The 16,197-nt window shown below is 39.7% G+C and overlaps 1 protein-coding gene across 1 annotated transcript; it reads right to left on the bottom strand.

Annotated features, from left to right (window-relative positions):
* Positions 1-1,244: 1,244 nt before the first annotated feature.
* Positions 1,245-15,631, bottom strand: LOC306863426 (phospholipase B-like 1). Its single transcript, XM_079406756.1, has 11 exons — positions 15,300-15,631; positions 14,150-14,372; positions 12,905-12,988; positions 12,335-12,473; positions 10,603-10,743; positions 10,386-10,530; positions 4,722-4,922; positions 4,452-4,592; positions 4,159-4,344; positions 2,993-3,099; positions 1,245-2,918 (listed from the first exon to the last, which is right to left on the bottom strand). Exons 1-11 carry the CDS (start codon positions 15,364-15,366, stop codon positions 2,742-2,744), a joined length of 1,611 nt encoding a protein of 536 aa, XP_079262882.1. The 5' UTR covers positions 15,367-15,631; the 3' UTR covers positions 1,245-2,741.
* Between the last annotated feature and the right edge of the window lie 566 nt (positions 15,632-16,197).

The raw sequence follows: 16,197 nt of genomic DNA, 5'->3' as shown, positions 1-16,197 counted from the left end.
GAGAATATGATGGGGAGATCATGGGAGGTGAGAGAAACACAACACCGTTTCACTTCTTCATTTGTGATGTCGGAGAGAATGAATCACTGACCGAATCTCTAGAGAGACAGAGCGAAGCAGCCCAGCAGAAGGAAACTGAACTTTTATTTTTAACCACGTGTTGTTATCTGTACTACTTCTTAAGATAGACAACATAAACCAAATAGAATCAGCGGCTGTAAGAAACATCTGTTCATGTTTAAAAGTCTGAATGGGATTCATCAGATCAAGTGTCTGGATCTTTTCTCACCATTGTCTCTTTTCTTCATTATGTGCTTGTATCAGCTGGTGTTTTGGTGATTTTTACTGAATAAAAAGTCAGTTCCACTCAAAGTTGTCACAGGAGAATCACATTAACTTTCAACATCATCCACTAACTAGCCACAATATTGTCTTCATCTAAAATATCACATCTGTTGATTTAACATTTCAAAGTCAAAACGTTTCGGTCTGTCAGATATTGGGGGGGGGGGGGGGGGGGGGGGGGTCATGCTATGGTAAATCATAACATTACCGTATGAGTAGTTATGAGAAATTGAAATTATGAGATAAAGCTGAAATAGACTTAAAATGTCATAGCTAATTATGCGAAAAATTACTAAAGTGAAAATTATTATAAAAAAATAAAAATCTAAATTATGACATGCTAAATACATTACTGACTGTTTTCATGACTGCAGATTGCATTTGTATAGACGTATCCCTCACCACAAAAATGCACATTCTTTCCTTTTCCTCTAAATGTTTAAAAAACAAAACTGAAAGTGTATAATTTAATCTAGAGTAAATGTTGATGTGCAAAAATGAAACATGAAAATGAAACTGCTGTGACCTTACATACTCTATACGAAATACATAATACTCACTGATGGTTTCAGTTAATTACAGGAAAACAGGAGCAGATGATCCCTCCATCACAGCTCTGAAGAATGATGATGACTATCATTTCTATTCATTTTTGAGGTAAGAGAATATGGGATGATATTAGACTCAAAATGATTAATAGATGCATGCACAATTCTCCATGTACTGCATAGATTTTATGCATGTATCTTACTAACTACGAACAAATGTCTTTCAATTTGAGTCTGTGGAATTCAGGATTAAATGATTGTGCAGCGATTTTAACAAATACAGACATGTTTGAGCATAAAAATGTTGTGATCTGCATTAATATATAATAAATTGCTCATGCAAAAAGGAATCCGTGCATTTGTGGATCAGGTGACACACGTGCATTTATTGACATCTTGTTTGCATTAATCTTGTTCGGTTCATTTGGATTTTGAGACTTCATTTTCGCAGTTTGCAGCATTTCACGACGCCCACACACACAACTACCAATGAACAAAGCCCAGTGCAATTCATTAACGTTTTTAACGATTGAAAAATTCGCAAATGTGCATCACTACACTGAAACAAATGCTTTTCAGCCAGTGTCTGCATATAAGTGTGATTTTTAGACATGGAAAAGTCATGAAAAAAAAAAAATTTAATCATAAGAAAAGAAAAATCTTTAAAATCCTCATGGAAGTAAAATCTTAAATGAACATGTTGAGCTCTAAAATGTTTTATCAGGCAGAAACCTATCCTCCTTTGGTCAAAAATGAATGAATCAAAAGCTTCAGTCGAGCACAAGTGCAGAATAACCGACTGAATTAGTGAACCGGTGTCCAACAAAAACACTCAAGACTGAGAAATGAGGCTTGTGTTCATTCATTCATTGGTTGAATCAAAGAGAAAAATCATGTGGAACAGATTACAAACATCCTGATTGACAGCAATGCTCACATGCATTCAAAGCTGAAGGTAAAATACACTCAAATACTAACAAAGGCACTTCTGAGTCCCCTTCCCTGAGAGAAGAAATCTAAAGCTACAGCTAAGAAACATCACAGCGACGCACTCGTCAAACAAGACATTCCTGTTGCTAACATTTACATTAGAAACTTGGTTTTTCTGCTCGTGTGGTTCATTAGCATCTTGGACTAGATTTACAAAATTACAATGATACTGACGTCCTCACTTTAAACATGTTCATCTGTGTTACTGTAATTTATGGAAACCCATTTCTGCCACAGACAAAAAAAAGTCATGTTTCAGTAAATCATAAATATGACATAAGTCAAAATTGTCATAAGTCATATTTATGAGGTGAAGTGTCGAAAAAAGAAAAATGACGACAAGTCATTTGACATTAAAAAGTCATAATTATAACAATTATGAGATGAAAAGTCAACATCGACAAAACGTAATGTCAATTTCGACCTAGTATGTCAATTACTTTTTCCTCATCATTTTATCTCATAATTTGACTTAGTATGTCAGTTTTGACCAAGTACGTCATAATTTCACCTTTTTACCTAAAAATGATGATTTAGAATGTTGTACTTTAGACTTTTAGTATGTCAATTTCAACTTATTGTTTTAAAATTTCAATGATTAACAAACACGTTTTTTTTCTTGTATGGTTGAAACGAGCACTAAAGCATTCCGATTTACTCAATCTATCAATCAATCAATCAAAAGAGACGCAAACGGTCCTGGACTGATTGTCAAATGGCAGATATAGAGTTTAGCGCTGATTTTATGGCTCAAAATAAACAGCGATTTGACGGATTCAAGGGTTCAGACTGGTTTTAGCACAGATGTCGAACAGAGAATCAGTTCAAAAGCAGGCCAGATGTGAAATCCCATGATCCTCAGGGGCGGAAGAGCTGCGGCTGCATCAGGACGAAGCTGAAGTTGTATTTCATAGGAAGACCCTGATGGGACGTGCTGTTGAACGCCTCCCAGGAGAAGACGGGAAGCCCTCCGTCTGTGGTTGGGCCGTTCACCGCCTCCGCCACGAACTCCTGAGCCATGTGCAGATCCGTCACCTGACAGAGAACACCAGAGCGTCAGGAGAGCAGAGGACTCACTCTGATTGGTTAATGACAGGCAGTCAGCTAACCTTGGTGTCGTAACATCCTCCGGGACTGGCTTGATGCTCCTGCAGGTCGTTGCGACAGCAGATGGACCTACACGGGTCGCCCTGCGAGTACGGGTCGCTCTTATAGTCTGAGCACAGATTGAGATGATGATTGACAGGAGGAGACAGTGATTGACCGGTATTATCATTACAAAAAAAATTCAATATAACAATGGCTTTTACTGTGAGAGGTTTAAAGGCTAAATGAACCAAAATGTAGTAACTAGATTTTTATGTATGTACTGTTTTTACTATTTACTTTTATTAATTTCTAAAAAAGCTATTATGTTTTAATTGGAGTATGTATGTATGTATGCAATTATTTGTTTATATGCATTTATTTGTTTGTTTACCAAACCTAAATCCACTTAAAAAAAAAAAAAACCACCACTTGAAATAAAAATTAAATAAACATTTAATTATTTGCATTTGTTTCTATAGAAACTTAAATCAAACTTAGATAAGCAATTATGTTTTGATTTTAGTATTTTACTGTGACCATTGTAAGTTTTAATAAATTCCATTTATTGTAAATACAACTATTGTCTGTAACCCTGCCTAAAAATAAAGTAAAAATAAAATAAAAGTTAACTGAAGTAAAATATTAAAATAACTTGAGCTTATTTTATTTCAGCTAACTGCCAAGTCAACATTTCTCATTTTCATTTTATTTAACTTGTAGTAAAATAACTAACACTAAAATAAATATGAATAAAAATCATTAAAGGGGAACTCCACCCCAAAATGAAAATTATGTTATTACTCACATAACGGGTTAGGAACGACATGAGGGTGACGTAATTAATGACACAATTTTCATTTTGGGGTGAACTAACCCTTTAAGACGTAACTAAAATAATAATAAAAACTGATAGACATTAAAATCAAATAAATATTACTATAGATGAAAAATGAAAAAATAGACAAAAACTAATTCAAAATATTAATACAAATTAGCACAGTTACACTGGATAATATATATTTGTGTGTGAATTAAATAAATCCTGTGGCCAGTTGCATAAAAGGTTTAGATTAGTCTTACAAGTTAGTTATCTAAAAGACTGGTTATCCTTTTTGAAATTTGGCTACCTACAGAAGTGAAGTCTAGAAGGGAGGAGGAGTTTGAAAATGTTGCGGCTATTATTTACCGTTGTATCTCATGATATGTTTGAGGGAGCTCAGGTCGCTGACGGACGACTGGTCGCGACGGAAGATCTTGGCACGAGGGCAAAGGTCGTATGAGAATTCCTGGCCATACTCCTTCCACATCTCCTCGTATCCGCTCAGATTGTAGATCTTACGGTGGAACGGCACATTGTAGGATGGCCAGTAACCTGTAGACACATACATTTCCTATAGTAGTAGATGTACAACATGTCCCAGTTTCATTTCCCCCCCCGAAGTCAAGAAGAAATGAGAGTGAAGTGAGTTTTGGTCGGACCTCTGCGCAGCGTCTGTGTCTGGTCTGAATACTCCACCAGCCCCGGGATCTGCTCCACCACAGTCAGCGCTCCATCCTCCAGACTGCTGCCCAGATTCACTTTACTCACATCCACAACCATGTACTGGTTATTATATGTCCCTGAGCGACAGATTCAGCCCAGGATCAGACAAGACAGAGCAAGCACAGTCCAGAAAGCCAAAAACACAAAACATCTGCTGATCAGTAGCTTCATCAGAAACTGTAAATGAGTGAATGTTGATTTCTGACCAGAGTTGTATCTGGAGAAGGTTTTGGCCCACTGCTCTCCCGTGTTTGCCAGTACATGTGCCAGTCGAACCCTCTGCCAGGAGAACAGGCTGGCAGGAGTGATGTAGGAGTACAGCGAGGTGTTGAAGACGTTATTGGTGGTCTGAGTCATCATTAGACCGCTGCCCAGCAGATAGAAATCATCCAGAGACACCAGGAACCCTGAACACATATTCACAGACATTAGCCATTCACATCCTGAACAAACCACACACTATATAAACACTGCCTGCTAGTTTACAAATACTACATGATACATGAATTCAATATAAAAAAATAATAATACTACACAACGTATACAGTCCTACTACTTTAAAAACAGTACATTATAAATAACCAAAAGGGAGTGAAATGAGTGAGTGAATAATTGAGCGAGCGAGTGATTGTATGAATGAATTAATAAATTAATGAATGTGTGACTCAAAGAATGAGAGAGCGAATTAATTATTGAGTGAGTGAAGGGTGGAGTGAATGAATGAATGAATAAGAAGGCAAAAGAATGAATGAGTGAGCGAGTGACTGAGTTAAGCGAATGAATAAGTGAGTGAATGAATGAGAGAATAATTGAGTGAGCAAGTGGGTGAATGAATCAGTAAGTGTGTGAATGAATGAGTGAATATAATAAGCAAAGGAATGAGCAAGAGAATGAATAAGTGAGTGAATGAATGAGCGAATTAATGAATAAATAAGTGAGTAAGTGAATGAATTAGTGAGTGATTGAGTGAGTGAGTGAATAAATGGATGAATGAGTGAGTGAATGAATGAATGTGTGAGTGAATGAGTGCATGAATCGATGAGTGAGTGAGTGAGTGAATGAATGGGTGAGTGAATGAGTGAGTGAATGAATGAATGTGTGAATGAGTGAGTGAGTGAATGAAAGGGTGAGTGAATGAGTGAATGAATGAATGTGTGAATGAGTGAGTGAGTGAATGAATGAATGGATGAGTGAGTGGATGAATGAATGAATGAGTGTGAGTGAATAAGTGAGTGATTGAGTGGATGAATGAGCGAGTGAATGAATGTGTGAGTGAATGAATGGATGAGTGAGTGAGTGAAAGGGTGAGTGAGTGAGTGGATGAATGAATGAAGAATGTGTGAGTGAATATGTGAGTGAGTGAGTGAGTGAGTGAGTGTGTGTGAATGAGTGAATGAATGGATGAGTGAGTGAGTGAGTGAGTGAGTGAGTGAGTGGATGAATGAATGGGTGAGTGAATGAATGAGTTTAAAAAAACAATTCTAATTTCGAATATTCGTCGAATTAAAAAAAAAAAATCCACATTTTAGGTGTTTGTCAGGCTGCCTTATCAGTGGCGCACAAGATAACGATGTAGGTGTCATTGCATTTTAATGCTTTTTTTAGCCTATCCAGTTGAACCCACTGGATGCGGCGCTGCTCATTCAAAATATTGTGGAAAAAGAGATCAATGTGGAGAAGATGTTTGCGTCAAAATTGAAACCAAGCAGTTCATACAGAACGCATATTTATTGGGACGTCTATCACCGGTGCACTCGTGTCTTGCACAAGAGAGCCGCATGTTTAGAAAGCCACGTAAAATTAATGTAAGTTCAACTTTTAAAAAACATGTCTCAAGACTTAACGGCGGGTTTTCTGCATCCCACTGCATCTCATGTTTTAAATAAAAAAAATGCTCTTTGTGATGGGTTTTCAGTCCTTAGTATTAAACTATACATACATACATACATACATGCATACATGATGCTTCTTGTTTCTAATTAAGTTACGTAATTAATTATATATAGTTTATAAACACTATTTTAAACATTATGCACTTTTTTTCAAAGATAGTTATTTGTATTGCTCTGAAGAAACATGTATTAGTAATATTTTGCTCGGTGTGCCCTCTTGTGGCCTCAGGAGAGAAGCCAAAGGCTTTTTCCCCCTAACAGAAATTATGCCTTTTAACTTCGAATGTAATTCGAATATTGATAATATTTTTGTACAAATTCGAATTTAGTTTTTCAGCCAGTTTGACAGCCCTAGAGTGAGTGAGTGAGTGGATGAATGAGTGAGTGAATGAGTGGATGAATGAGTGGATGAATGAGCGAGTGAGTGAGTGAGTGGATGAATGAGCGAGTGAGTGAGTGGATGAGTGAGCGGGTGAGTGAGTGAATGAATGAGTGAATGAGTGAGTGAATGAATGAGTGGATGAATGAGTGAGTGAATGAGTGGATGAATGAGCGAGTGAGTGAGTGAGTGGATGAATGAGCGAGTGAGTGAGTGAGTGGATGAGTGAGCGGGTGAGTGAGTGAATGAATGAGTGAATGAGTGAGTGAATGAATGAGTGGATGAATGAGCGAGTGAGTGAGTGAGTGAGTGGATGAATGAGCGAGTGAGTGAGTGGATGAATGAGCGAGTGAGTGAGTGAGTGGATGAGTGAGCGAGTGAGTGAGTGAGTGGATGAGTGAGCGAGTGAGTGAGTGAGTGGATGAGTGAGTGAGCGGATGAGTGAGTGAATGAATCAGTGGATGAATGAGCGAGTGAGTGAGTGGATGAATGAGCGAGTGAGTGAGTGGATGAATGAGCGAGTGAGTGAGTGAGTGGATGAGTGAGTGAGTGAGTGAGTGAGTGAGTGGATGAGTGAGCGAGCGAGCGGGTGAGTGAGTGAGCGGATGAGTGAGTTAGTTAGTAGATGAATGAGTGAGTGAGTGAGCGGATGAGTGAGTGAATGAGTGAGCGAGTGAGCGGATGAGCGAGTGAGTGAGTGAGTGGATGAGTGAGTGAGTGAGTGAGCGGATGAGTGAGTGAGTGAGTTAGTAGATGAATGAGTGAGTGAGTGGATGAATGAGCGAGTGAGTGAGTGAGTGAGTGGATGAGTGAGTGAGTGAGTGAGTGAGTGAGTGGATGAGTGAGCGAGCGAGCGGGTGAGTGAGTGAGCGGATGAGTGAGTTAGTAGATGAATGAGTGAGTGAGTGAGCGGATGAGCGAGTGAGTGAGTGAGTGGATGAGTGAGTGAGTGAGTGAGCGAGTGAGCGGATGAGCGAGTGAGTGAGTGAGTGGATGAGTGAGTGAGTGAGTGAGCGGATGAGTGAGTGAGTGAGTGAGCGGATGAGTGAGTGAGTGAGTGAGCGGATGAGTGAGTGAGTGGATGAGTGAGTGAGTGGATGAGTGAGCGGGTGAGTGAGTGAATGAATGAGTGGATGAATGAGCGAGTGAGTGAGTGAGTGGATGAATGAGCGGATGAATGAGCGAGTGAGTGAGTGAGTGGATGAATGAGCGAGTGAGTGAGTGCGTGGATCAGCGAGTGAGTGAGTGAGTGGATGAATGAGCGAGTGAGTGAGTGGATGAATGAGCGAGTGAGTGAGTGAGTGAGTGAGTGAGTGGATGAGTGAGTGAGTGAGTGGATGAGTGAGCGAGTGAGCGGGTGAGTGAGTGAGCGGATGAGTGAGTGAGTTAGTAGATGAATGAGTGAGTGAGTGAGTGAGCGTATGAGTGAGTGAGTGAGCGGATGAGTGAGCGAGTGAGTGAGCGGATGAGTGAGTGAGTGAGCGAGTGAGTGAGCGGATGAGTGAGTTAGTAGATGAATGAGTGAGTGAGTTAGTAGATGAATGAGTGAGTGAGTGAGCGGATGAGTGAGTGAGTGAGTGAGCGGATGAGTGAGTGAGTGAGTGAGCGGATGAGTGAGTGAGTGGGTGAGCGGATGAGTGAGTGAGTGGATGAGTGAGTGAGTGAGTGGATGAGTGAGTGAGTGAGTGGATGAATCAGTGGATGAATGAGCGAGTGAGTGAGTGGATGAATGAGCGAGTGAGTGAGTGGATGAATGAGCGAGTGAGTGAGTGAGTGGATGAGTGAGTGAGTGAGTGGATGAGTGAGCGAGCGAGCGGGTGAGTGAGCGGATGAGTGAGTTAGTTAGTAGATGAATGAGTGAGTGAGTGAGTGGATGAGTGAGTGAATGAGTGAGCGAGTGAGCGGATGAGCGAGTGAGTGAGTGAGTGGATGAGTGAGTGAGTGAGTGAGTGAGCGGATGAGTGAGTGAGTTAGTAGATGAATGAGTGAGTGAGTGGATGAATGAGCGAGTGAGTGAGTGAGTGAGTGGATGAGTGAGTGAGTGAGTGAGTGAGCGGATGAGTGAGTGAGTGAGCGGATGAGTGAGTGAGTGAGTGAGCGGATGAGTGAGTGAGTGAGTGAGCGGATGAGTGAGTGAGTGGGTGAGCGGATGAGTGAGTGAGTGGATGAGTGAGTGAGTGGATGAGTGAGTGAGTGAGTGGATGAGTGAGTGAGTGAGTGGATGAATCAGTGGATGAATGAGCGAGTGAGTGAGTGGATGAATGAGCGAGTGAGTGAGTGGATGAATGAGCGAGTGAGTGAGTGAGTGGATGAGTGAGTGAGTGAGTGGATGAGTGAGCGAGCGAGCGGGTGAGTGAGCGGATGAGTGAGTTAGTTAGTAGATGAATGAGTGAGTGAGTGAGCGGATGAGTGAGTGAATGAGTGAGCGAGTGAGCGGATGAGCGAGTGAGTGAGTGAGTGGATGAGTGAGTGAGTGAGTGAGTGAGCGGATGAGTGAGTGAGTGAGTTAGTAGATGAATGAGTGAGTGAGTGGATGAATGAGCGAGTGAGTGAGTGAGTGAGTGGATGAGTGAGTGAGTGAGTGAGTGAGTGGATGAGTGAGCGAGCGAGCGGGTGAGTGAGTGAGCGGATGAGTGAGTTAGTAGATGAATGAGTGAGTGAGTGAGTGAGCGGATGAGTGAGTGAATGAGTGAGCGAGTGAGCGGATGAGCGAGTGAGTGAGTGAGTGGATGAGTGAGTGAGTGAGCGGATGAGTGAGTGAGTGAGTGAGCGGATGAGTGAGTGAGTGATTGAGCGGATGAGTGAGTGAGTGGATGAGTGAGTGAGTGGATGAGTGAGCGAGTGAGCGGGTGAGTGAGTGAATGAATGAGTGGATGAATGAGCGAGTGAGTGAGTGAGTGGATGAATGAGCGGATGAATGAGCGAGTGAGTGAGTGAGTGGATGAATGAGCGAGTGAGTGAGTGCGTGGATCAGCGAGTGAGTGAGTGAGTGGATGAATGAGCGAGTGAGTGAGTGAGTGAGTGGATGAATGAGCGAGTGAGTGAGTGAGTGAGTGGATGAGTGAGTGAGTGAGTGGATGAGTGAGCGAGTGAGCGGGTGAGTGAGTGAGCGGATGAGTGAGTGAGTTAGTAGATGAATGAGTGAGTGAGTGAGTGAGCGTATGAGTGAGTGAGTGAGCGGATGAGTGAGCGAGTGAGTGAGCGGATGAGTGAGTGAGTGAGCGAGTGAGTGAGCGGATGAGTGAGTTAGTAGATGAATGAGTGAGTGAGTTAGTAGATGAATGAGTGAGTGAGTGAGCGGATGAGTGAGTGAGTGAGTGAGTGAGCGGATGAGTGAGTGAGTGAGTGAGCGGATGAGTGAGTGAGTGGGTGAGCGGATGAGTGAGTGAGTGGATGAGTGAGTGAGTGGATGAGTGAGTGAGTGAGTGGATGAGTGAGTGAGTGGATGAGTGAGTGAGTGGATGAGTGAGTGAGTGAGTGGATGAATGAGTGAGTGAGTGGATGATTGAGTGAGTGAGTTAGTAAATGAATGAGTGAGTGAGTGAGTGGATGAATGAGTGAGTGAGTGAGTTAGTAGATGAATGAGTGAGTGAGTGTACCAGGGTAGCTGCTGAAGGAGAGTCTTCCGGTGGCCGTATGTGGCTCGTTCAGTCTGAAGTCCCAGTGTTTGTAGATGCGCATGGTGGCGGCGTATGTGTACCAGCTGGAGTGAGCGAACAACAGGTTCTCAAAGCCAGGCAACATCTGAAACACACCGCAGATGAGAAACCATCACATCCACTGTCTCCTGACGTCAGTTATCATGATGTCTGCTACCTTTATGAGAGCAGAGCAGTGGCCCATCGGAGGAGCTTTATACTGCTTCAAGTTGGACGTCCCACCAGGAACCAGTGCCGGGATCAGATCCAGCAGATCACCGACCGCATTCAGGAACTGAATGTCAAACTGGGACAGAGGCTACAGAGAGAGATGGGAGTAAACTTCTGATCAAAACCAGCTTTAGCTTCAACACATGCAAACATGTTTCAGAGACTAGATACAAACACAAACACACCGACCAGTACTAACAAAACTTCACTTAAATAAACCGCAGAATTGTATTTACGAAAAATAATTCTCTTTGTATTGTTTTTGCACATAATCCAGTGAAACTATTTAAAATTTTTATGGCATTTTTAAATGTAAGAAATAAGACAATTAAAAGAAGTAGAGTGTTTAGTTTAAGTCAATTTTTAGCTTAAAGGGGACCTAACACACACAGTTTCACCCAATCTCATCTTAATCTTGAGTACCTATAGAGCAGTACTGCATCCTTCATATCTCCAAAAAGTCTTTAGTTTTATCATATTAATAAAATAAAGATACATCTTTATGATTCTCTCCGGAAAAAGCCGAGCTCCTGGAGGCGTGCCGTGTGGGCGGAGCTAAAGAGTTTCAGTATTAAACGATGCGCAAATCCAGCATCGAACTGGGCTTTGTTTATAAAACGTTTGTCAACAAAACACTTGAGAAACTCCATTGCTGCCCCGGAAAAACAAACTGTGTCCACGGTTCATGTAACGGTGGGTTCTTTTGGGAAGCTGAACAAGGTTATCTTTTCCTCACAACCAAAAACACACTTCTTTAGAGACATTCTTCCCGAGCGAGTGCCGTGCATTGCTGCCGGATGAAACGTGTTGATGAGCGCCCTCTCGCTCCGGTCGATGCGTGCACGGGCGCGTTCTTCTGGGAGAAATGCCCATATAAGGAGTTCCACCGTCATTTACGTCAGCAAGAACCACGATCGAAAAAAACTCTCCGAAACTTGTACGAACCCAGAAGTAAAATTTTTGGCACAGAAATACTCTGTTATACGTCCAAATAGTTTTTGAAACTTTGTTAGAGAGTTGGATTCTCATGCTAAGCATGGACAGTGTAAACAACTCTGAATGCATGAAACAGCACTGTACCTCCCTTTAATATATAGGAAAAATAATGGAAATAGATTCTTAACTTTGTTTAAATGACTTCTTATGTAAGAAAAAAACTGATGAAATTAAAGATATTTAAGCATTTTTTATATATATATAAATAGAAAAAATAAAGGAAACAGAGCCTTCTTAAAAGAAATAAAAACTCTTCCTAAATGTTTGCATCATTCTTAAAAATAGCAGGAAAAGGAAATAGATTCTTAATTAAAGAACAATAAACTATTTTTCAACCGTTTAACTCATTTTATAGTATGAAAGATACAAAAAGAAAATTGAGCCTGAATAAAATAAACTCTTTTTAGATGTAACTTTTAAAGTAATTACTTTTCAATTCATTTTATATAAATAAAGTGAAAATAAAATAAAGGAAATAGAGGCTTAATATAACAAACAAACTCTTTTAAGATGTTTAAGTTATTTTTTTAAGTAAAAATTTGAAAAAAATAAGGAAATAGAGTCTTAATAAAAATATATTTTACTGTAGATATTCAAGTAATTTGTAAAGTATGAAATAGTGAAAAGAAAAGAAAAGCAGCCCTGATAAAAACTATGAGAAAGGTATGCGAGGATGAGCTCACCGTCCTCCCGTGTTGTTTGGCCCAGTCGGTGACTCCGGCCTGCAGTCCGTCCAGCTGCGCCAGAATCAGACCCGTGTGAATCCACAGAGGATCAGAGGTGTTACGCTTCACCTCACTCCGAGACCAGTCGTTCTGCTTACTGCAACACACACACACGATCAACACATCCTGTCAGGAGCAAACGCCGATGAACGCTCTCACTCACACACTCACACACACACACACACACACACGTTGGTTTTTGTGGTTTATGGGGACTCTCCATAGGCGTAATGGTTTTTATACTGAACAAACTGTGTGTGCTATTGCCCTACACCAACCCTACACCTAAACTTAGCCCTCACAGGAGACTTTGTGCATTTTTAGATTTTCAAAAAAACACCATTTAGTATGTTTTATAAGCCTTTTGAATTACGGGGACATAGGCAGTGTCCTCATAAACCACCTTCATATTGTAATACCTCTGTCATACCCATGTCATTATACAAATTTGTGTCCTCATAAACCACATAAACATGCACACACACACACACACACACACACACACACACACAGAGGAGCGTCACTCACGCCATGAAGCGCTTCACGGCCACCAGCGTTTTGGGATTCTTGATCAGCTGCGGGTACATGTTGGTGTAATGATCGAAAATCTGCCTGAAACACACAAAACACAACAGTCACTCTTATTACTCACTCATAACAAAAATACAACTCTACATTTTAGCTCAAATAAACTGACAATCCAAATCATATTTCATGCATCCGGTTAAGAACAGTATTGTTTTAGTATTAATTACTATACTATTTTATATCATTATAACTAATAGCTACATAATTTTACACTTTTATAATATTATAATATTCAGTATTATTTATATACTTTTTAAAATATTTTCAGATTTTCATTTAAACTATTTTTTTGTAATTTTGTAAATACATTTGATGTATTTTTAAATGTCTGTATAGCTTGTATTAATTTTAAATTTAGTGTTTTTATTAGTTCTTTTAATATTCCACACTTTATTGGTATTATTATTATTGTTTTATTAGTTTATAAATGGGTAAATTAATAGTTTTAGTTTATTTGTTTCCAGTCATTTTAGAGCTTAAAGTCATTATTAATGTCACTTTTTTCAAATATAAACCTCATATTTTTAAAAACATATTAACCTAAATAAACAGAAATTTGACAAATCAATATTCATACTTTTAAACAATGATATTTCACAAAGGTTTTTTTTAATAATTTTAGTCATTTCGTTCATTCAGGTTTGTTTTCAGTTTCAGCTCAGTTAGTTTCCAAGGCAATATTTATTTTCAATTCAAGATTTTCCATCTCTTATTTAAGATTTTATTTGAGCTATATTGTACTAAATAATATATATTTTTATAGTTTTGGTTGTTAATGATAATAACCCTGGTTGAGAAACCTGTTAATGAACGACTGAAACATGAACCCAAACCTGAATGTAATCATTAATACTCCTTTCACATGCAAAACGTTTAGCCAATCAGCCGAGGGCTCATTACACAGTCATATATTTACACAGACTAAGAGTAACTGTAGCAGAAACAGTCTGTTTACACAGTAAGGGTCAGAAAGGAGGTGTTAAATGATCACGAATAACTGAATTAACACTGTTTTTAGTGCAAGAAACTAACGTAAGTGTACTTCACAGAAACAGGAAACAATGATGTTGCAGGAAATGATTTTGGAATAAAAATTAAGAAGTGACTGGCTTTCACAGCATCTGAATGAAGCAGGTTGTTGAAGGCCTGAGAAGATGAGGATGGTCTGGTGTTATAGAGACTCACGGCGCGGTGAGGAAACCCTCCAGATATCCTGCTAGGAACATGGTGACGTCGTCCGGCTCTGCCGTCTGTCCGTACCCGGCTCGGATCTCCAGCACACCCCATCCCGTCGACGACAGCGTGTCGTTATAGTAACCGTATGCGTCACCCTGCGGGTCCAGGACACCCTCCTTCAGCAGAACGGCCTTGTGGGTCGAGTCCCAGTACGCCGTGGCCTTCAGCAGCTCTGGATTAAACACACAGAAACACATGACATTATAGGAATACAAATGATGAAAATTATGCACAGAAATAATATTGTGATTCTTATGACTCGTCTGATACTTCCTTAAAAATACTTTATGCTGTTTTAACCAGAAGAGGAACTTTTTTCAGGATGTGAAATGAGAAATTAATACTCAATCTACTATTTTATTAGCCTTTTAGCTAAGAAAATTAATCTAAGTGAATATTAAATAAAAGCTATAAAAATAAATAACACACCAAGTCTGGGCTAATGGGCCTATTTTTTTTAATTTTATCAATCTTAAATTATATTTTATAAATTTATAAAAGACAAAAGTTATAACAAATATATATACACAGATTCATGTTTACTAATGTAGCTACTTGATGTTAACAAATAAACCTTATTCTTAAGGTGCAAACATTTGCACAACTAAAGTTTTCTTTATTTTTCATATTTAAAAATAATACATCAAATTAAATGAAAAAAAATGACTAAATAAATCTTTTGTAAGTTGCTTCGGGGGGGGGGGGGAAAAGCGTCTGCAAATGCTCATTTCATTCATACGATTTCTTTTATTATTTTTGTGCATTTCTATTCTACTTTCTGTGGGGAAAAATATGATATTTCTTTACAACTTGATCTCTTTGTTAAGTACCCATAGAGTAACTGCGGACACATATCAGGTTTCAGATTGAGTTTAATAGGATCATGTGCTTCTCCAGTCTGCTCATGATCATTATAATAATAGACAAACCTGCAGGGTCAGACAATTCCTCTCGAACTCACTTAAAACACTCTTATGAGCAAAACAAAAGCAGTGTTTTTAAGAGATCAGACGCGGATTTGCACTGAACATATGGTCATTTAAACCTATTGACTTCATGATAACAACACAAGCCAAAGTTAACTAAACGAGTTACTTACTGTCGCTTCTCGCTGCTGCAGCAAAACAAGCCAGAATTAAGGCACAAACGTGGAGTGTTGGTGTCATGTTGGAGTCGATGTTCAGTCACATGCAGCGCAGAAACTGAAAATAAAGTGGGAAGTCCGACAGCAAAGAGCTTCCTTCAGACAAAACAACATGAATAAATCCCAGCGAGATCCTCAGGGACACACACACGAGATAACGACAGACTAGCTTTATAAAACGAGACTGACACGATAAACACCGAAGAAGGAAAAAGCAAGCTTCACCCCAGATGGGACTCGAACCCACAATCCCTGGCTTAGGAGGCCAGTGCCTTATCCATTAGGCCACTGGGGCGGACAGTACCCATCTCCGCGCGGAGTAACTTATAAAGGCGACCAATCAGACTCCTGTGAGGAGTCACGTGACGCGGAAGCGAAGTCGCTATATTGTCAAGTTTACCTGAAATTCATGCGTCTACACTACATTGGTAGTTATTAAACTAACAATATGCTAGTTGAAAATAAACAGTGTGAAGTAACGCTCTTCGGAAGTTAAGACGCTGTTTTTATACTTTTAAGTTGTCATTGCATTTACCATGGTTTTATCACACATAGAACTAAAAAAGCAAAGGTTACTACAGTTAAACCACGGTTATGATACACTAACCCTAGCTTAACCATGGTATTAGTAGTAAAACTGGTTATAAAAATGGTAATCAATACATTAGAAACAATCATTAGAAAGTCAAAACCTGTTTTAAAAAAGAAATTTAAGAAAATAATTGTTTATGAGTGCATTTTCAAACCCAAAGTTGTGGATTTTAACCATTAAACCTCTGATTCAGACACTTTAAAGAGGTTAATCCTGAGCTTCGGCTCATCACACAAACATCAATCACTGAGGAGGAGATGG

The sequence above is a fragment of the Barbus barbus genome (assembly GCF_936440315.1).
Source record: "Barbus barbus genome assembly, chromosome: 4".
NCBI classification, from domain to species: Eukaryota; Metazoa; Chordata; class Actinopteri; order Cypriniformes; family Cyprinidae; genus Barbus; species Barbus barbus.
The sequence above is the reverse complement of the archived record's forward strand: the minus strand, read 5'-3'. Positions and strand labels throughout refer to the sequence as shown.